This window comes from Pyrus communis, chromosome 4 (assembly GCF_041283825.1).
Source record: "Pyrus communis isolate YQ-2024b chromosome 4, ASM4128382v1, whole genome shotgun sequence".
NCBI lineage: Eukaryota > Viridiplantae > Streptophyta > Magnoliopsida > Rosales > Rosaceae > Pyrus > Pyrus communis.
In genome coordinates, this window is record NC_142568.1 from 22,807,646 (window position 1) to 22,828,405 (window position 20,760).

The window sequence follows — 20,760 nt, forward strand, 5'->3', positions numbered from 1 at the left end:
ATCCCGCATCGAAGAACGAAGAACGGCCCCTATCCAATATACGCCAAATTGTTTTGTAATATTGAATTATTGTTGTATTTGAAACGAATATAGTTGTAGTATTAAGTTGTGCGATTAAGATGACTGTACAAAACCATGTGGTCCTGCATGCTTTTGGTCCAGAATGTCATGTTAAGAAATTTTTTCTGAGCGTGAATCCCGCATCGAAGAACGGAAAGACGGTTTTAACGGAGAGACGGTTGTGAATCTCGCATCGAAGAACGGAAAAATGATTTTATCATGGAACTCCAACTTTCTTTAGAAAGTGTAATTGATATACATTCTAGCTTGGCAGCAATTCGAGCTACACAACCATACACAGCCTTACTGAGATAAGGAGATCATCAAAGTTTTACTTGCATATCAAGTAATTACCTAATAAAATATTGCAAATTTTATATAATATTTTGAAGAAAGCTCATGATCATTTCAACCATTCAATAGTTGAAATAAAACCCAAGTAATTGACTGTTGGGTGTAATTACGGTATATCTCCGCTTCACTCTCTCGTCACATAACTCAAGGAGAAACATTTTTCACATTTTCACAAATTTCTTGGAACACCATTATCTTTGTCTTGTATTATCAAAGAGGAACAGCTCGGTCCTCATATATACTCCGAAATCTCATACATAATTTTTCTTTTTGCAGAGCAACCCGGTTCGCTGTACATGAACACTGCTATTGTATTTACCTAAATATCTTTCTTCTGGTTCTTGTTCAAGAAAAATTCCATATTCTGAGCATAGAACTAACACAAATCGAAAAGACGATTAAGAGTCGGATGTTGTAACAGACGGCTTGAGCCTTTGTTTCTCTTGTAAGCTACCATAGCTCATTCCCCTTGAATCGTATGGTACATGGATGCTCTACTGATGCTATCAAGAAGATAGCCATCAATATTAGTTCATCGGTAAAAGGTCGTAATATACTAGCATATGAGCACACACAAAATGTGTGAAAATTTTTTATTTTTGTTTTTAAAATAGAATGAGAGAGGAAAATGGTGACAGGGAATGTGGGAGTAGGAAGCTTTTTCTTTTTTTAATTAAAAATATGTTAAGATTACATGTATGTGAGGTTTTGAAAAAAAAAAAAAAAAACAACAAAATTTGGTTATATGAAATTACATTTCTGCCCATATTTCTCATTCATGTTCTGTTTTAGTTATAGGGTTAAACTGATAATTTCATAAGATTTTGGTTGACAATGAGTGTTTTATTAATTAATAGAGATAAGATCCCAGAAATATTTTTTTCAAACTGGAGCAAAGTTTTCGTGTTATTTCAAGGAGCTAGGAAACTAAGAAAAGGCCGATTCAGCAACACTTTCAGCAAATACTCAAGTTTTCCGCCTCATGCCTAATCGAATCAAAGAGTGCAGAAGACAGATAACGCTCTCCAAAACTGGGGAACACAGTCTGCACAAGTAACAAATAAATGGAATAAGTTCCTGGAGTGTCTGTTTGAAAGAATTGCATTTGATTACGAATTTACAATTCCAAGTCAAGTTTAAGCGAAGAAATCGTATAAGCTTAAGGGTCAGTGCAAATCCAGACTTACAACAATGAGTTTTCCAGCATATTCCGGCCTCTTCGCCAACTTTATTGCAGCAGCGGCCGCAGCACCGGATGAAATCCCCACCTGCAATATTAATTTGCTCTCACGAATGGAAAAATGGAAAAATGGAAAAATGGAAAAATGACGAATGCGTGCAACAAGAGGAGTCTCAAATTTCTCGTCTAAGAATCTAATGGAGAGTAACAAACTCCTAGCACTGACACAAAAGTGAAAGCGATGCTAACTAATTGATGCCATACCAGAAGACCTTCTTTCAGGGCAAGCTGCTTCGCGGTGTCAATTGCTTCCTCACTCGTTACCTAAAATGTTACATAAACATCAGCAGTCGTTAACGAGAAATTCGTGCTTGTATTAGAGTTGTTGGCACCAAAATGAAACAAGAACTTATAGAACTGACATGCAATAAAATGAGCTGAACGCTTACCTGAATAACTTCGTCAAGCAAGCTAATGTCCAGAACTACAGGTAGGATACCGGCACCAATTCCTTGGATCAGATGCTTCCCTTTGACACAAAGGAGAAATATTACAAATCCACATATGCATCAGCCAATATTGCAACAGCGAGAAATATCTCAAATGCTATGGAACGGTAATTTCATACTACAGAAACGAATCAAACTATAATGTAATACTTTGCAAATTGTTTAACATTCTAACGACGAAGAAACATTTCTCATGTTTTGCTCTATTCTGCAAGACAAAAAGCTAACCCGAAAAACCTAGCATCCTCTTCACGTTCCGTTGTGATATGTTCTACAAGAAGAAGAATTCACGAGCAAAGAAAGCAATAGTGCAGAGAGCCAGAGACGAGGAAAACACCAGCATTATAGTAACTCACCAGCTTGGCCACCGTTCAAGACTGGGCTTTCGGCTGGTTCTACACCGTACACCTAGACAAAAGAAAATGCTTATTAATAACTTTTCTCCTCACTTACTCATGTAATATTCATATATATAATACAAACATACAAGATTCAACCTTAATCTCTGGATTCTGCTCTTTAAGGAATGTCCCTGCACCGGCAACGGTACCCCCAGTCCCTATTCCCGAAACCAGGGCATCAACCTTCCCTCCTGTGTCTCTCCATATCTCCGGGCCAGTGGTTTCATAATGAATCTACACCAACGGTCACATAACGATTCATGAACTCTCTCAACCATCTAGACATGTCACAGTTGCTCCAAAAGTTACCTTCGGATTGGCAGGATTTGCAAATTGGCCAAGTATATAACCATTAGGCGTGTTACTCAATAACTCCTCGGCTTTATCAAAGACTCCCTTAATACCCTCGGCAGGATTTGTGAGGTACACCTCGGCCCCGAAAGCTAGGAGCACAATTCTTCTCTCAATACTCATCGAAGATGGCATGGTTACCTTAACCTTGTAGCCCCTGCTTGCTGCAATGAATGCCAATCCAATGCCGGTGTTGCCACCCGTGGCCTCAATGAGAACAGTCTTCAGTTCCCGAAGATCATACATAGTCAAACTTGTTATCCTCAAAAGAACAGAAACAAAAGAGAAAATTTATGTACAGATTTTGTTAGCGGAATTCTACTTGAAAATATTTTGGATACAGAGAAAAGTGATCCAGCCACAGCAGTAAGAACAATGGCTGGGTGTGGGTGAAGCGAGGCTCATTCCGCATAAGTATTAACCGTGTTGAACGATAATTGAACTTGTAAAATCTCCATTACGTGCTGAAAAAAACGTCTACTGATATGGAAAAGATTTATAGCTAACCTTCCCTGGCGTAATTAGACCTTTATCCTCCGCGTCCTTGATCATACTATATGCAATCCTGCATATACAAATTTAAGATCAAATGCGTATATCAATCTTGAGTTTTGATTTGCTGTCGTACTAGGAGAAAACGAAAATCAATATTCCCCAGGAAAAAGTGCAGAGAATATGCCTGTCTTTTACACTTGAGCAGGGCTCCATTGACTCTAGCTTGGCAGCAATTCGTGCTACGCAACCATCCACGACATTGTTGAGATATACCAACGGGGTGTTTCCAATCAGCTGCAAGAACCAAGAGTACAACGAGAGCGCATCGTAAGCCAAATCAACATATAAAAACAAAGAAAACTAATGAAAAAGGCTTGAAAACTTTGAGTTTTAACGAAAATAACAAAATAAAGGATAAAATGAATAATATTAGGATTGACTTTTTAGTGTAAAAATGTGATTTTTCGTTAAAGTAAACAGTACTGGAAGCTTTTCGTGAAAATTCCCTAACAACAAAGGAAAACTAAAAACAAATCAAAATCAAAATTGAATGATTGACTTTCGTGAAGAGAAATATTACTTCGGTGACATCGTTCTTGATTGCAAATTTGACTTCCATATTTATCTTCTGTTGCAGCAAGCTGTGAAAGAAGGGAAAACAGATTCAAACGTTCAACAAAACAGAAGCAACCAGAAACCCCGAAACGCTTAATCGTTTCATCCTCTTAGAAAATCACTTGAAAAATATAGGAGCAAAATATTGCAAAAGCCCAGAAATAGTCAACAGAAACAAAACCAGAAGACCCCAAAATATGCAGAAAATAAATAGAGAACAAACAAAAATATCAAGTATTTAACAAGAATGTTTACGCAGAAGAACACCAAAAGCTCCCAACCTAAATTTTGAAGAACCAATAATTATTAAAAAAAAATTATGAAAAAAAATCAGTTAACTACCATAAACAGAGCAAAAAGAACAGAATAATATAATTCTGGAATTTGTCCAATATTTTGTTAGTGTTCGAGTGAGCTATGACTACACAGATTTCCTCAGAGAATAGAAGAAATTACAGTACGAAAATGGAAGAGAAGATGATAGAGGGGGAGAGAGAACAGAGAATATGACTCTGAATATACTTCGCACATTCACCATTTCATTTATCTGAGAGAGGAAGGGAATTCCGCTCACTTCTAACCGTTGCACTCTTTTAACAGTTCAAATTACATCAAAACAATAATATATAGTGTTGTTACATGTGTTGTTTTTATTTTGACTCATTAGACTCACCAGATCCCACCCATTTATTTTTACTATACCACCTGTCAATTTACCTCAAGCATTCCTACGAATGCAACACCTGCTCTTCTCACTTCATGCAAACTGACAGCACCACCTTCCATTTCATCCTTCTCATCACTTTAGCAATCATTACGAGTGTTGCATGCTTAATACCTGCATTTGACACCTGCACGTGCAATTTGATACTCTTATACTTGGCAACCCATGTTCATGACACCTCCAACTTAAGTGGAACACGTCTTGCATGTAGCTGTCAATATCCTGGATGATTTCTTACATTCTATTGCCATCACTTCATTGAAAGGCTTAGTCATGCATTTAACATTAATTATAGCCGACTCCAATCCCCTATAAATAGGAGCAAGGGCTCCGTTCTTCTGAAACCACAGAAGCATGCAATTCATGCATTACGTAGGGGTAAAGAGAGAGAGATAAATATCCCTACATATTTATGTACGTGTGTGTGTGTATTGGTATAGAGAGAGAGATAGCGAGCTAGGATTTGAGGTTTATGGAGATGGTAGTTGAGTTGTCTTGCCAAAGTTTGGATTATCAAGGTGAGTGGTTTATGTAATGTGTCAAAATATTTTTATTTTCTAATAAATGAAAACCATGAGATATCATGGGTTTTGAACTATTTTTAAATATCTTTCTATTTCAAGTCAAGCATGTTGAATTTTGTGAAGTACTTTCAAAGTTAGTATATATCTGATCAGTGAATTGTTTGAGATGTTCATGGAGCATGAGAACTTTGGTGTTGCATTAATCTGAGGGATAAATATAAACTGCACATGAGGACATTAGGGCAGATGGCCATTAGGGGTCACGTGGTGAGTTACAATTTATGAAGGATACAATGGACGCGTAAATGGATGATGTGATATGAAATTATGTGGATAAGACATTGATATTATTATTCTATTTTATAGTGTGATTAAAATGGCAAGCTTGACTGACATATTACATATTCTACTTACTGAGCGACGGTGGTTGTTGTTCACCCCTCACCTATTATTTTACAAATGTGTTATTTGGCAAGACGGGTGTTAGAAAAGCTAAGGTTGTGATTGAGGAGAAGTTTAAGGATTTTAATTTATTAATTTTGTGTACCCTATAAGAATTTTGGAGTTATTTTAATAAGAGAAATTTATTTTTCCCACCCGTTTCAATTTTCTTTTAATTATTTAGTTTTTAACTCACGTTTCGGGTCCGAGGCGTAACAAAGTATTATCACAATTCTGTGGTGTTGCAGCATATTGCATTTCACCAAAATCTTCCAACACAAATCTCAGCCAAATGGCTTGAGCAGTTGCCTCAGATGCACTGATATATTCTGTTTCAGTGGTGGACAAAGCAACACAATGTTGTTTGACAGAGGCCCAAGAAAGAACATCACTACCAAATGTAAAAGCATAACCTGATGTGCTTTTCATGTCTTCTTTTGAACCACTCCAATCACTATCACATAAGCCTATCAAAATTGCTCATTTGCCTTTCTTGTACTCTAAACCAAAGTCTAGAGTTCCCTGAACATATTTGAGTACCCCCTTTGCTGTTCCATAATGCTTGTTAGAAAGACAATGCATAAACATTGCTAACAAACTTGCATCGTACATTATATCAGGCCTTATTGCTGTGAGATACAACAAGCTTCCCACAATTTTCTTGTATTGAGCTTTCATCTGCAGCTCCATTATCATATTCCTTTCTCAATTTGTCACTTGGTACTAGTGGAACACTCACAGGTTTACATTCCTGGAGTCCAAACTTCTTCAATGGAGTTGAAGCATACTTCCTCTAGTGTATGAAGATACAGTCTTTAGTTTACATAACCCTCACTCCTAGAAAATGGTGCAGCAAACCCAAATCTGTCATTTCATACTTTTGCATCATATCAATCTTAAATTCTTCCATTAACTCCTGAGAACTTCCAGTATAGACTATATCATCAACATAAATAGATATTATGATCAAATCTGAGTCTCCTTTACAATTAGTATACAATGTTACATCACTGGTACTTCTTTTGAAACCACACTGTGCAAGATAAGAATCGATTTTTCCATACTAGGCCCTAGGTGCCTACTTTAGTCCATATAAAGCTTTGTGCAATTTGTACACCTTATCTTTCTCTCCTTGCACAATGAATCCATCTAGTTGATCTACATACACCTCATCTTCAAGTACACCATTTAAGAAAGCTGATTTCACATCCAGTTGAAAATAACTTCTAATTGTTCTTTGCAGCTAGTGCAATAAGAGTTCTTATGATGTTTAACCTTGCCACTGGTGCAAATGTTTCATTATAGCTTATCCCAAGATTTTGTGCATAACCTTTTGCAACTAGCCTAACCTTATTCTTTTGAATCGAGCCATCTGAGTTCAACTTTGTTTTATATACCCATTTTACCCTAATCACATGCTTATCAGATGGTCTCCTTACTAATTCCTATGTCTGGTTCTTCTTAATCATGCTCATTTCATCCTTCATTGCCTTTTTTCATGCTTCATCCTGTGCAGCTTCATCAAAACCTTCTGGTTCAACAATGCACAAATGGCATCTCTAATAAATTTCACTCAAGTTCTTGTACCTTAGTAGAGTATGATCATACTGAGATGTAGGACTAGAATTGCTTGCTTCACTAGAGACAAGAGCTAGAAAGTCTTCAATTTTAACTTGAGAACTTTCAGAGACAACATTATCATCAACTCCATTCATTTCCGGAAGTCCATTTGCAAAAAATGGAACGCACACTTCCTTGACTTTATGTTTCTCCCAATCCCATTTGCCATTCTCATAAAAAATCACATCCATTGAGAGTATTATCTTCTGTGTTTCAAGATTAAGCACTATGTACCTCTTTTCACAAGTTCCATATCCAATGAAGATACCAAACTAGTTTGTTTCTTAAGTTTCCTGGAATAAGATAGTAACACATTGAACCAAACACTTTTAGGTGTTTAATCCTAGGTTTTCTTCCACTGAATTTCTAAAAAGGTGTAACATTTCCCAAAGCTTTTGTAGGACTTCTGTTTAGCAGAAACACATATGTGTTCACTGCTTCACACCACAGATTGTAGGGAAGTTCTTTCTTATGAAGCATGCACTTTGCCATCTCTACAACAATTCTGTTTTTCCTTTCTGCAACTTCATTTTGTTATGGAGAATATGCAACGGTAAGTTGTTTTTCTATCCCCGAGGTCTCACAAAACTTTTCAAATTCATTTGAGGTGAATTCTCCTCCCTTATCTATTCTTAACTTCTTCACAAGATAACCACATTGAAGCTCTACCATAGCTTTGAACTTTTTAAATACATGGAAAACCTCTGATTTGTTTCTCAAGAAATAAACTCAGCACATCCTTGAGTAGTCATCTATGAAGGTAATTAAGTACTTGTTTCCACTCAAACTTGGAGTTTGCATAGGGCCACATACATATGAGTGTATCAACTCCAGTGGCTCTTTTGCTCTCCATATTGACTCATTGGGAAATGACTCCCTGTGATTCTTCCCAAGTGCACACCCTTGACATACATTATCACTATCTTGGATTTCAGGCAGCCTCAATACCATTCCTTGACTCTGTAATAGCTTGAGGCTCCTGAAATTTAGGTGACCAAACCTCATGTGCCATACCTTTGCACATCCTTGCACACTTGTTCTCAATGCAAACTCCTTGTTTGTATTGAAAATCAAAGGAAAACACATATTTCCTTTCTATTTCACACAGACCACCAAGTTACTTAAAGATCTATCATCAAACACATCCACTCTATAGTCTCCAAACAGAAGAAAATAACCATGCTCAGTCATCTAACCTACACGAAGCAAATTCTCTACAAGACCAGGTACAACCATGACTTCTTTTATGTATCTCCTACCCTTCATAGTCTCAATGACCAGTGTCCCCTTTCCTGCCACTTCAACCAAGACTCCAGTGCCTACTTGGACCTTGGCTTTCACATTTCTGTCTCAATGTCTACAAGTATATCTTTCATGGATGTTATATGATTACTACATCCACTGTCTATATACCACACATCACTCATCTTCTTCTTCACTTCACCAAAATGATTAGCATTGAACAAATTGCCAACTTCTTCCACCTGATGAACAAAATTTACTTGTTGAATAGCCTTGTTCGTATTGCAATATGTCCAATCTTGTTGCATTTATGACACTTCACCTTGTTCTTAACCCAACATTCACCATAGTGCAGTCTATCACAGAATTTACACTTATCCCCAATGTTGTTTACCTCACTTTTCACAGGAACACTAGCCTTATTACTTCAATCAGCTTTGTTACTCCACTGTTTTCCTTTTGACTTCAAATTCTTCTGATATTTGCTATTGTTAGTTTAACCATTAAATCTGTTTGGTTTAGATGCAATGTTCAAACTAGCAAATGCCTTATCCATACTACTCTTACCATGCCTATCAAGTCTTGTTTATATCTCTTTAAGATGGCAACCACATCCTGAGCATTTATGGTTTCCAAATCCTTAGTATTTTCTATCACTGCTGCAATACTATCATAAGACTTAGGCAAACTAATTAACAATTTCTGGATAATTCTTTGATTACCCAGATCTTCACCATAGCTTCTCATTTGATTAATCAGATCAAACAGTTTAACAATATACACACACAGAGATTCATTATCATTCATGCGAGTATACTCAAAATCTCGTCTAAGACCTTGGAGTTTCACAGATCTTACTTGCTTATACAAATTCTTGTTTCAAAATGTCCCACGTAGCCTTTGCACTTTCCTGGGTTGCAATTCTTGGGAAAATTTGATCTGAAACAACACCTAAGATGATACACAGTGCTCTAGCATCCTTAACTACATTTTCTCGTATCAATTTCTTATCCACCTCTTTAAGCTCCTTCTCCTTCTTCGTTGAACAATCGTAACCCTTCTCAACCAAATCCCACAGTTCATGTGAAAGGAAAATGGTCTTCATTTTGATTTGCCAGAAATCAAAATTCTCGCCATTCAAGACTGGCGCTCTAAGTTCCCTTATAGATCCAGCCATGTTAGACTTGATTGCGAATACAAGTTTGAATCACTGCAATGAACTTTTTCTGTGAATTCGAGCTCAATCCCTCACAGATACAACGCACAGAGGATTCAGACCCAACCTGGCTCTGAAGCCATGTAAGTGTTCGAGTGAGCTATGCAACTGTGAGCTATAACTCACAGATTTCCTCAGAGAATAGAAGAAATTAAAGTACGAAAATGGAAGAAATGATGGTAGAGAGAGAATAGAGAATATGACTCTGAATTTTCTTCATACATTCACCATTTCATTTATCTAAGAGAGGAAGGGAATTCCACTCACTTCTAACCGTTGCACTCTTTTGGCAGTATTCAAATTACATCAAAACAATCATAGCCTTCCATCTTACACCCTATGAGATAAAGACACATGTCTAGTTACTTACTTAAGACCTATGAGACTTAAACAAATAAGCATACAACCAATTTAGGTACACATCCTAGCAATATGAGCTGGAAATGCAATTGCCACATTACATCATAATTTACACACTAACATATTTAGCAGCAGATTTTCAAGATTTCAAGCAATATATTTTGCACCCAAATGCTAATAAGCAATGAACAATTCAATTATGTCATCAAATATTAATAAATCATGTGAAACTCGAAATAAATACCAACCTTATCTTTTGCAGGCAGATATATGGAAGAAAGAAAGAAAATTGTATTGGAATTTTCTAGAAAATGGCTCCTTGCACTTCCATAAGGGCACTTTTTATTAGAGTAGGATTCTCTACCCTCTTTTTTTTCCTCTCATTCCTTCTCCTCTTATTTGAACAATCACGATTAAATCACGTCAACATCTTATATTAATTTTTTATAAAAAGAGAAAGACAAAATAGAGAATGTGAGAGGAGGGGATGGAAGGGGATGAAAAGAGGAGGGGAGAGAATCCTACTCCTTATTTATTTATTCGTTTGGTTGTTAAGTTTCACGAAGGTTGTCCAGTTGTCCTTGTTCTGTTTCGTTTATGGAACATTTCTTCCTCTATAGGTATATTTTAATCTTGAAAGTGACAAAGAATTTTCATTTAGCGAAAATAAAACGTCAGACTTCAAGTGCATAATTGACTATTGTTAACTATTTGAGCTACAAATCTCTTATTTGTTCAGTATTTTTTAAGCTGGTCTCTAATGTGAAACAAGAGCGAAAAATGGAGGGAAGTAGAAGGAGTAAAAGGAAAAAATCACCTGATCAACTTAAGAGGAAGCGTGTGTGTAACGCGTGTTAATCAATTAAACTACAAGTCTCATATTCGCTGGATAATAATTCAAGTTCACATCCAATTGTTGACCTAAGAGTGAAACAATGGGAAATTTGAGAAAAGTACTGAGGGAAAAGAAGAAAGTGGAAGAAAAAAAGGTTACCACAACAGCTTGAAGGGACAGAAACTTGTCATGTTTACTAGGATAAGAAAAAACTTATGTGATAAGCCCAAATTACAATGTGTGGTCCAGGGGAGCACATGCTAAGAAAAACACTAATGCTTGCAAATCGCAGAGTTTAATACACTACTGACAAAGAAGATATGGTCGAATTAGATACGGTCAAATTATAAAAGAGGAATGTGTTCGAAAGTTTGGTTTTCTCGTACTGTAAAAGAGGGATAATTCCGGAAGTTTGGGTTTCCAGACCCTCATCCGCTCTAGTTTATATCCTGTCCATTGATGGCCTCCCCTGCCCACACTGATTTATGTGGTTGCTTGGTTCTTAAGGTCAGCAACACAGCTATGCTGGTGGTCTTCTTTATCTGGCCTTAAGTTTCTTGCCTATATGTATTTCAGTTTCCTCTTTATATGGTCTTGCAGTTGGCAGCTGACCTAGAGAAATTTTTCAGCGTAAACGGCACACAGGGTGATACACCATGTGTATGGTGGGATATGTGTATTAAAAAGTTAATAACTTAAAAAATAAAATTTCTCATCACTTACATAAAAACACATGATGTACCACCCGTATTCCCATCACAATGAAAATTCTCTCCTAATTTTGTATTCCTTTTGCCTGTTATTGAAGAAGTATCTTTGATAAAAATAAATAAATAAATAAATAAAAAGATGCGGTCAAATTAGATGGGTAGACTTCCAATTCTTGAGCCTTTCTCTCAGCCTATGAGAGCTTTCTCACCGTTTCATTTTCATCATCCCATGTTTCCGCCGGCTCTGGTTGTGGCCACGAAAATATTAAACAATTTCAACATAAATTTGATTTTGATTCTACACCAATCTAACTCATCGTCAATTCAATTCCTCTCATAATTACGAATTAGTAAACGGACTATTAAAAAGTATCACATCATTACTCTTACATCCAAAGTGCATTTATGATTAGGGTTTAGCAAGGTTATACTAAAATTTAAAGAACTTAATCAACTACACATAATTGGCAAATGCATCTACCAAATGCCATTAAAACTATGTGTTGGGAAAATTAAATGAACCAACACTCTGTTCTCCCAAAGATGTCAAAATTCTTGACATAAGAACTGCGGTGGCGGATAATATATTCAAATTTCATTTCCAAACAATAAAATACACTTTTGGTTTCAAATAATCAACAACCACTATAGTTTAGAGTTAGACCCTTCACATTTCTTTAATCCTAATTGCATACATAAGAAACCGACTACTATGTTAAACTATATTTAATAAATAAGTACATTCCTAAATTTTCAATTACACCCCTTAGTGGTGAAGCCAGAAATCGTCTGTAAGTGAAATTTAAAAGTGTAAAAAGTTCCGGAAAAATATAGACAACCAAATCATTTTAGATACTAACCATGTAGCATAGATAGGGACACAAATACGACGATACAACTATTTTCTAAATATTAGACTATAAGACGGTAGGGATACGCTAATAAAAATATGCATTAATGTACAATAATGTTTATATAAATATATTGCAAAATGTCAAAATATACGGAAATAGATGGAAATAGATGCTTCGGTTCTTTTATATATAATGATTACATAGATATATATTGCAAAAGTCAAAATATATGGAAATAGGTGTTTTGGTTGCTGTATTGGTGCGACAGGTGAGGTGGGGTTTTAAAAGGTAAGGAAAGGGATATCAGTACATCCAGGAGGATCCTCGTTGGATCCTATTTATGAGGATCTTAATCATATTCATTCATCGTATCTCGTACGGTTAGTTTTTGTCAGGTACTGTTTATATCAAATACTATTTTTGTCAGGATAGAAATTGACAATCAAACAACAAGAACCAAGAAAATCTAACATTGCGACTATTGGGAACTCCTTTTTCTTTAACTTTCTATTCATTTTTAGTCGAACACAGATTTTCTTAACATTGTGACTGCTGGAAACTCCTTTTTCTTTAACTTTCTATTCATTTTTAGTCAAACACATATTTGCATGCATGTCATTTTTTTTGCTTCTTGGCCGTCGACTGGAGAAATTGTTGGGTGTAATTGCGGTATATCTCCGTTTCACTCTCTCTCGTCACATAATTCAAGGAGAAACATTTTTCACATTTTCACAAATTTCTTGGAACACCAATACCTTTGTCATATATTATCGAAGAGGAACAGCTCAGTCCTCATATACCCCGCAATCTCATACATTTTTTTTCTTTTTTGCATAGCAACTCGGTTCGCTGTACATGAACACTGTTATTGCATTTACCTAAATATCTTTCTTCTGGTTCTGGTTCAAGTAAAATTCCATATTCTGAGCATAGAACTAACACAAATCGAAAAGACGATGTAAGAATCGGATGTTGTAACACAGTGCTTGAACCTTTGTTTCGCTCGTAAGCTACCATAGCTCATTCCCCTTGAATCATATGGTACATGGATGCTCTACTGATGCTATCAAGAAGATAGCCATCAATATTAGTTCATCGGTAAAAGGTCGTAATAATCATATGTAAGGTCCCATAAATATTTTTATTTCAAAGTGGAGCAAAGTTTCACTACAAGAAAAATGAGCATTGCACACAATAAATTATCTGTGCCCTTTGAGGCCAAAAAGCACTGACAATTGTGCTCATAGACCAATAGCAACAGTGCAGCTACTATCTTTATGTCAGTGCCCTCTATGGGCGTCACCATTTCTAAAAGGGCACAATAGGGGTGTTTGTGCCAGAGAGGCCAGCACAAATAATGGCCCATTTGTGCCCCGTCTTGACAACTTTTCAGATCAGCTTTTCCAGCTATGTTGGCACTTATATTGTAATTGTGCCAACATGAATTAATTAATAAAAAAAAATCAAAATTTGAAAAATTGAATCTAAATTGAGGAAATGCAAAAATTTAAATTTTAATGAAGAATGTCTACAACCATGAAACCAACTTTCACTTTCTGAATCTCACAAACATATATTGTTGTGTTACATATTTTCTCTCTAATACCCAAAGGAAAAAAAAAAAAAAAAAAACTTGAAAGCAAACATTTTTGGACAGATGCATCTTCCCAGCAGGCCTTGCACCTCATCAAATCTTTGCTGCTCCATAAACGAATTAATCAGATGACATGCAGTATATGGACTCTCACAGAAGTCATGAATAACAAATGCAAAGAAAAAGAAAAACCACACACTTTACAGGACAAAGAAAATGAAGGGATAAAGAAGGTAAGAAGGGAATACCTTTGTGGGAGGACTCTTATTTGCTTCAAGGGTCTTTCCACCACTTGCTTTAAGATGATTCTTATATAACAACTCCACCCTCCAGAACAACCAACAATGGATGCGGAAAGTATACAAATATTCCTCATAAAAAATAAGTTCACAAGTATTAAAAATAAGTCCACCCTCCATAACAACTGACTGTGCATTACTACATTGTTCAGACTCATCACACTCTGCATAAGATTACATGGCTAATTGCTCAAGGTTCAGATTTGGTGCAGAAATATTATCATCTTCATTTTGATTCTAGTATTCAAACACAAAGACCAGGGTACATTTTGTAACAAACCATAGAAATTGACCAAATGGAATTAATGCTATTAACAGCGACCATGGCCAAAAACTGTTGAAGACCGACATAATCTCTAGCTTGATGTCAGTGAGAAAAGACTCACTCAGCTAACATAGACTACTATATTCATCATAAGCCAACACAAATATAGTCGAATTCAAAACACAATCAGTCCAAAATTACACCTACAGAGAGTTAATTAAAATCAATACCTACAAGTTCCAGATCTGCCATCTCAAAGATTCAAATTCCTCACTTCGGGTTGTAAAAGCAATTTTTGGGTTGGAGATAATACATTCAGCTCATGGTCACCTGACTCACCTGAATCACAGAAATATATAAGTATGTATATTATTTATGGTCAAAGTGAGTTGCTTATTTTAATCACATACCTGGTAAATATTTGTTTAAGTTAGAATAGACAGTATAACGATATTGCATTTTCCATGATGAAACTTGTACTAACATGATTAAACATTAGCACCTTAAGAACTTCACATTTGAATACATTTTTTTGTATTTCACTTCTGATTTCATCTCTACCTAGATCCAATTACTAAATCCTCTTCTTTCAATGCTACCACACCATAAAAGAAAAGTAAAAAGCGAATAAATAATTATTGGGGGAGGGGTGGAATCAAGACAACTCCTAATAAATCAATAAAAAAAACTTACGCTTTTCCAAAAATTGAAGATCCAAAATCCTAAAATTCTAAGCAACATGGCTCCGTAAATATAATAATAGATATGAAATTCTTCCATACAAATAAAGAATACGAACCGGCAATGGGGGCGTGACAAGGCCAGGGCCTTTGAGGTTGCAGAGAAAGAGTGAACAAGGCTCTAAACCGCTCCAATATGAGTTGGATCGGGTCGACCAAACCAGTCACCGAGAAACCTCACAGTATGAATTAACCAAAAATCCATCATATTCATATCCAAAATTGCATGCAATGGGCAAGTATGAAAAAAAAATGTAAAATAATTTCAAAACTCAAATCCATAAGCAACGAGGCGAGATACAAAATATACATGTCAGATCTCATAAGATATAAACTCGAAACGAAAAAACACGAACTCAAATATGATGCATGGGTGGTGTTGGTGTTTTTCAAAGAAAAAAAAAACAAAGGAAAAACCCAGATATGAGAGGAGTGAGAGAGAGAGAGAGAGAGGTATAGAGAGACCCTAATCCAAAATCCCTAATTTAGCGACCGTTTTCAAAAGCCCTGATTCATAACCCATATTCAAAATCACTAACCGAATTCAAAATAAAACAATATCCATGAACTTTGGTTGAGTTTATTGCATGATATTCTTACCTTCTGGAGTGAGGAGGAGTGAGGACTAAGACTGAGAGGTCGATTCGGGCAAGGTGGTGTGGACTGTGGGTGGAATCGCGATTCAGGGGACGAATTCACGAAGTGAAGACTGAGGATTAAGGATTGGTGTGGGTGGAGTCACGATTCAAGCGACGAATTTGGGTGATCCCACTGATGTGGGAGGATAGAGGAAGACGGAGAGCTCGATTTGGGTTTGGGCGAAGGAGGCGAATCGGGTGAGAGAGACAATGAGAGTGAGGTTACTAGGGTTAATTATAAAACAACGATTTGAGATCTAAATCTCAACCAATCTGACGATCCACATAATTTTAAAATTAAATACATATAATATATATATATATATGTGTGAGACCAAAGTACTCCATTTGGTAAAGAGAGAAACGGATGGAAGAGAGAAGTGGGTGTGGGTGGGTTAAGGAGGGGAGAGAGAGTGTGTGGTGGGTGGGTTAAGTGAAGGAGAGAAAGAGAGAGAGAGAGAGAGAGAGAGAGAATGGGTTAAGGAGGGGAGAGAGAGTGTGTGGTGGGTGGGTTAAGGGAGAGAGAGAGAGAGTGTGTGGTGGGTGGGTTAAGGGAGAGAGAGAGAGAGAGAGAATGGGGTGTGGATTGGTTAGGGGTGTGGATTGGTTAAGGGTGTTGGTGGGTTAAAGAGAGGGAGAGAAAGTAAGGTGTGAGTCATAAGTCTTAGAAAAAAATAATAAAAAAAATTAATTGTGTCTTTTGAAGTAATACACAGACACAAATAAATATATTTGAATCCATTGTTTTGAAAAAGTTGAGAGAGAAAATTATTTGTGCCAACTTTGTAGAGAATGAGCACATTAGTTGGTGCCCTTATAGAAAAGGAAACAAATACAATTTCTTGTGTGTAAAATTTGTTCTATACCCACAAAATAAATATTTGTGCCCTTAATTTTGTATCCAAAGCCCTTTTTTTTTGTAGTGTTTTCGTGTTATTTCAAGGAGCTAGGAAACTAAGAAAAGACCGATTCAGCAACACTTTCAGCAAATACTCAAGTTTTCCGCCTCATGCCTAACGGAATCAAAGAGTGCAGAAGACAGATAACGCTCTCCAAAACTGGGGAACACAGTCTGCACAAGTAACAAATAAATGGAATAAGTTCCTGAAGTGTCTGTTTGAAAGAATTGCATTTGATTACGAATTTACAATTCCAAGTCAAGTTTAAGTGAAGAAATCGTATAAGCTTAAGGGTCAGTGCAAAATCAGACTTACAACAATGAGTTTTCCAGCATATTCAGGCCTCTTCGCCAACTTTATTGCAGCAGCGGCCGCAGCACCAGATGAAATCCCCACCTGCAATGTTAATTTGCTCTCACAATCAGCCCCAGAAATGGAAAAATGATGAATGCGTGCAACAAGAGGAGTCACAAATTTCTCGTCTAAGAATCTAATGGAGAGTAACAAACTCCTAGCACTGACATAAAAGTGAAAGCGATGTCAACTAATTGATACCATACCAGAAGACCTTCTTTCAGGGCAAGCTGCTTCGCGGTGTCAATTGCTTCCTCACTCGTTACCTAAAATGTTACATAAACATCAGCAGTCGTTAGTGAGAAATTCGTGCTTGTGTTAGAGTTGTTGGCACCAAAATGAAACAAGAACTTATAGAACTGGAAATGCAATCAAATTAGTTGAATGCTAACTTGAATAACTTCATCGAGCAAGCTAACGTCCAGAACTACAGGTATGATACCAGCACCGATTCCTTGGATCAGATGCTTCCCTTTGACAAGAGCGAGAATATTACAAATCCACATATGCATCAGTTGATATAGGAGGACGAAATCTCAAATACTATCGAATGGTAATTTAGTTCTATAGAAGCTTAAACGAATCAAACTATAATGTAACACTATGCAAATTGTTTAACATTCTAACGACGAAGAAACATTTCTCATATTTTGCTCCATTCTGCAAGACAAAAAGCTATCCGAAAAACCTAGCATCTTCTTCATGTTCTGTTGTAATATGTTCTACAAGAAAAAGAATTTCACGAGCAAAGAAAGCAATAGTGCAGAGAGCCAGAGACGAGGAAAACGCCAGCATTATAGTAACTCACCAGCTTGGCCACCGTTCAGGACTGGGCTTTCAGCTGGTTCTACACCGTACACCTAGACAAAAGAAAATGCTTATTGATAACTTTTCTCCTCACATACTCGTGCAATATCCGTATATATAATACAAACATACAAAACTCAACCTTAATCTCTGGATTCTGCTCTTTAAGGAATGTCCCTGCACCGGCAACTGTACCCCCAGTCCCTATTCCTGAAACCAGGGCATCAACCTTCCCTCCTGTGTCTCTCCATATCTCCGGGCCAGTGGTTTCATAATGAATCTACACCAACGGTCATATAACGATTCATAAACTCTCTCAACCATCTAGACATGTCACAGTTACTCCAAAAGTTACCTTCGGATTGGCAGGATTTTCAAATTGGCCAAGTATATAACCATTAGGCGTGTTACTCAATAACTCCTCAGCTTTATCAAAAACTCCCTTAATACCCTTGGCAGGATCTGTGAGGTACACCTCAGCCCCGAAAGCTAGGAGCACAATTCTTCTCTCAATACTCATTGAAGATGGCATGGTCAGCTTAACCTTGTAGCCCCTGCTTGCTGCAATGAATGCCAATCCAATGCCAGTGTTGCCACTCGTGGCCTCAATGAGAACAGTCTTCAGTTCCCGAAGATCATGCATATTAAGAACCAAGGGAAGTTAGTTCGTTGAAACATGAAACACACCATGCCACACCACATTCTCGATCACATAAGTGTAACTCCCTTACATAGTCAAACTTGTTATCCTCAAAAGAACAGAAACAAAAGAGAAAATTTATGTATAGATTTTGTTAGCGGAATTCTACTTGAAAATATTTTGGATACAGAGAAAAGTGATCAAACCACAGCAGAAAGAACAATGGCGGGGTGGGGTGGAGCGAGTCTCATTCCTTATAGGTATTAACCGTATGGAACGATGATTAAACTTGTAAAATCTCCATTACATGCTGAAAAAACATCTACAGATATGGAAAAGATTTATAGCTAACCTTCCCTGGCGTAATTAGACCCTTATCCTCCGCGTCCTTGATCATACTATATGCAATCCTGCATATACAAATTTAAGATCAAACGCGTATATCAATCTTGAGTTTTGATACTAGGAAAACGAAAATCAATATTCCCAAGGAAAAAGTGCAAAGAATATGCCTGTCTTTTACACTTGAGCAGGGCTCCATTGACTCTAGCTTGGCAGCAATTCGTGCTACGCAACCATCCACGACATTGTTGAGATATACCAACGGGGTGTTTCCAATCAGCTGCAAGAACCAAGAGTACAACGAGAGCGCATCGTAAGCCAAAGCAACATATAAAAACTAATGAAAATGGCTTGAAAACTTTGAGTTTTAACGAAAATAACAAAATAAAGGTAACGTAAATAGTACCATGATTGACTTTTTAGTGTAAAAATGTGGTTTTTCGTTAAAATGAACAGTATCGGAAGCTTTTCGTAAAAGTTCCCTAAAAACAAAGGAAAACTAAAAACAAATCAAAATCAAAATTGAATGCTTGACTTTCGTGAAGAGAAATCTTACTTCGGTGACATCGTTCTTGATTGCAAATTTGACTTCCATATTTATCTTCTGTTGCAGCAAGCTGTGAAAGAAGGGAAAACAGATTCAAACGTTCAACAAAACAAAAGCAACCAGAAAACCCGAAACGCTTAATCGTTTCATCCTCTTAGAAAATCGCTTTAAAAATATAGGAGCAAAATATTGCAAAAGCCCAGAAATAGTCAACAGAATCAAAACCAGAAGACCCAAATATGCAGAAAATAAATAGAGAACAAACAAAAATATCAAGTATTTAACAAGTATGTTTACACAGAAGAACACCAAAAGCTCCCAACCTAAATTTTGAAGAAGCAATCATTATTAAAAAAACAAATTATGAAAAAAAATCAGTTAATTACCATAAACAGAGCAAAAAGAACAGAATGATAATTCTGGAATTTGTCCAATATTTAGCAGCAGATTTTCAAGATTTCAAGCAATATTTTTTGCACTCAAATGCTAATAAGCAATGAACAATTCAATTATGTCAGTAAATATTAATACAGAAATAAAGACCAACCTTATCTTTTGCAGGCAGAGATATGGAAGAAAGAAAGAAAATTGTATTGTAATTTTCTGGAAAATGGCTCCTTGCACTACCATAAAGGCACTTCTGCGTTTATTTATTTATTCGTTTGTTTGTTAAGTTTCAGTCAAACTTGAAGGTTGTCCAGTTGTCCTTGTTCTGTTTCGTTTATGGAACATTTCTTCCTCTGTAGGTATATTTTAATTTTGAAAGTGACAAACAATTTTCATTTAGCGAAAATCCAACAACAGATTTCAAGTACATAATTGACAATTGTTAATTATTTGAGCTACAAGTTTCTTATTTGTTCAGTATTTTTTAAGCTGGTCTCTAACGTGAAACGAGAGCGAAAAATGGAGGGAAGCAGAAGAAGTAAAAGAAAAAAATCACCAGGTCAACTTGGGAGGAAGTGCATGTGTAACGCGTGTTAATCAATTAAACTACAAGTCTCTTATTCGCTAGATAATTTGACCCAAAAGTGTGAAACAATGGAAAATTTGAACAAAGTACAAAGGGAAAAGAAGAAAGTGGAAGAAAAAAAGGTTACCAGGGCAGCTTGAAGGGACAAAAACTTGTCATGTTTACTAGGAT

At 36.4% G+C, this 20,760-nt stretch overlaps 2 protein-coding genes across 2 annotated transcripts; both read right to left on the reverse strand.

Annotated features, from left to right (window-relative positions):
* Nucleotides 1-1,236: 1,236 nt before the first annotated feature.
* On the reverse strand, nucleotides 1,237-10,392 carry LOC137722256 (cysteine synthase-like). The gene is made up of 11 exons (XM_088693066.1): nucleotides 10,341-10,392; nucleotides 3,931-3,991; nucleotides 3,535-3,644; nucleotides 3,363-3,420; nucleotides 2,814-3,077; nucleotides 2,601-2,738; nucleotides 2,460-2,511; nucleotides 2,044-2,123; nucleotides 1,859-1,918; nucleotides 1,602-1,682; nucleotides 1,237-1,459 (listed from the first exon to the last, which is right to left on the reverse strand). Exons 2-11 carry the CDS (start codon nucleotides 3,967-3,969, stop codon nucleotides 1,370-1,372), a joined length of 972 nt encoding a protein of 323 aa, XP_088549192.1. The 5' UTR covers nucleotides 3,970-3,991; nucleotides 10,341-10,392; the 3' UTR covers nucleotides 1,237-1,369.
* Nucleotides 10,393-13,463: 3,071 nt separating this feature from the next.
* On the reverse strand, nucleotides 13,464-20,316 carry LOC137722255 (cysteine synthase). Its single transcript, XM_088693067.1, has 12 exons — nucleotides 20,164-20,316; nucleotides 19,626-19,686; nucleotides 19,240-19,349; nucleotides 19,080-19,137; nucleotides 18,443-18,706; nucleotides 18,230-18,367; nucleotides 18,089-18,140; nucleotides 17,673-17,752; nucleotides 17,487-17,546; nucleotides 17,242-17,322; nucleotides 16,952-17,099; nucleotides 13,464-13,652 (listed from the first exon to the last, which is right to left on the reverse strand). The coding sequence occupies exons 1-11, from the start codon at nucleotides 20,244-20,246 to the stop codon at nucleotides 17,010-17,012; spliced, it is 1,077 nt and encodes a 358-aa protein (XP_088549193.1). The 5' UTR covers nucleotides 20,247-20,316; the 3' UTR covers nucleotides 13,464-13,652; nucleotides 16,952-17,009.
* Between the last annotated feature and the right edge of the window lie 444 nt (nucleotides 20,317-20,760).

Excerpts from the sequence above, each read along its gene's own strand:
- LOC137722256 (XM_088693066.1), bottom strand. The coding sequence starts at position 3,969 with ATGGAAGTCAAATTTGCAATCAAGAACGATGTCACCGAA. Across the intron at positions 2,124-2,459 it reads CTTGAACGGTGGCCAAGCTG|GGAAGCATCTGATCCAAGGA; the intron begins GTGAGTTACTAT and ends TTTGTGTCAAAG. Across the intron at positions 1,460-1,601 it reads ATGCTGGAAAACTCATTGTT|ACTGTGTTCCCCAGTTTTGG; the intron begins GTAAGTCTGGAT and ends TTACTTGTGCAG.
- LOC137722255 (XM_088693067.1), bottom strand. The coding sequence starts at position 20,246 with ATGGTAGTGCAAGGAGCCATTTTCCAGAAAATTACAATACAATTTTCT. Across the intron at positions 19,687-20,163 it reads CTCTGCCTGCAAAAGATAAG|CTTGCTGCAACAGAAGATAA; the intron begins GTTGGTCTTTAT and ends CTTCTTTCACAG. Across the intron at positions 17,323-17,486 it reads CCCTGAAAGAAGGTCTTCTG|GTGGGGATTTCATCTGGTGC; the intron begins GTATGGTATCAA and ends TTAACATTGCAG.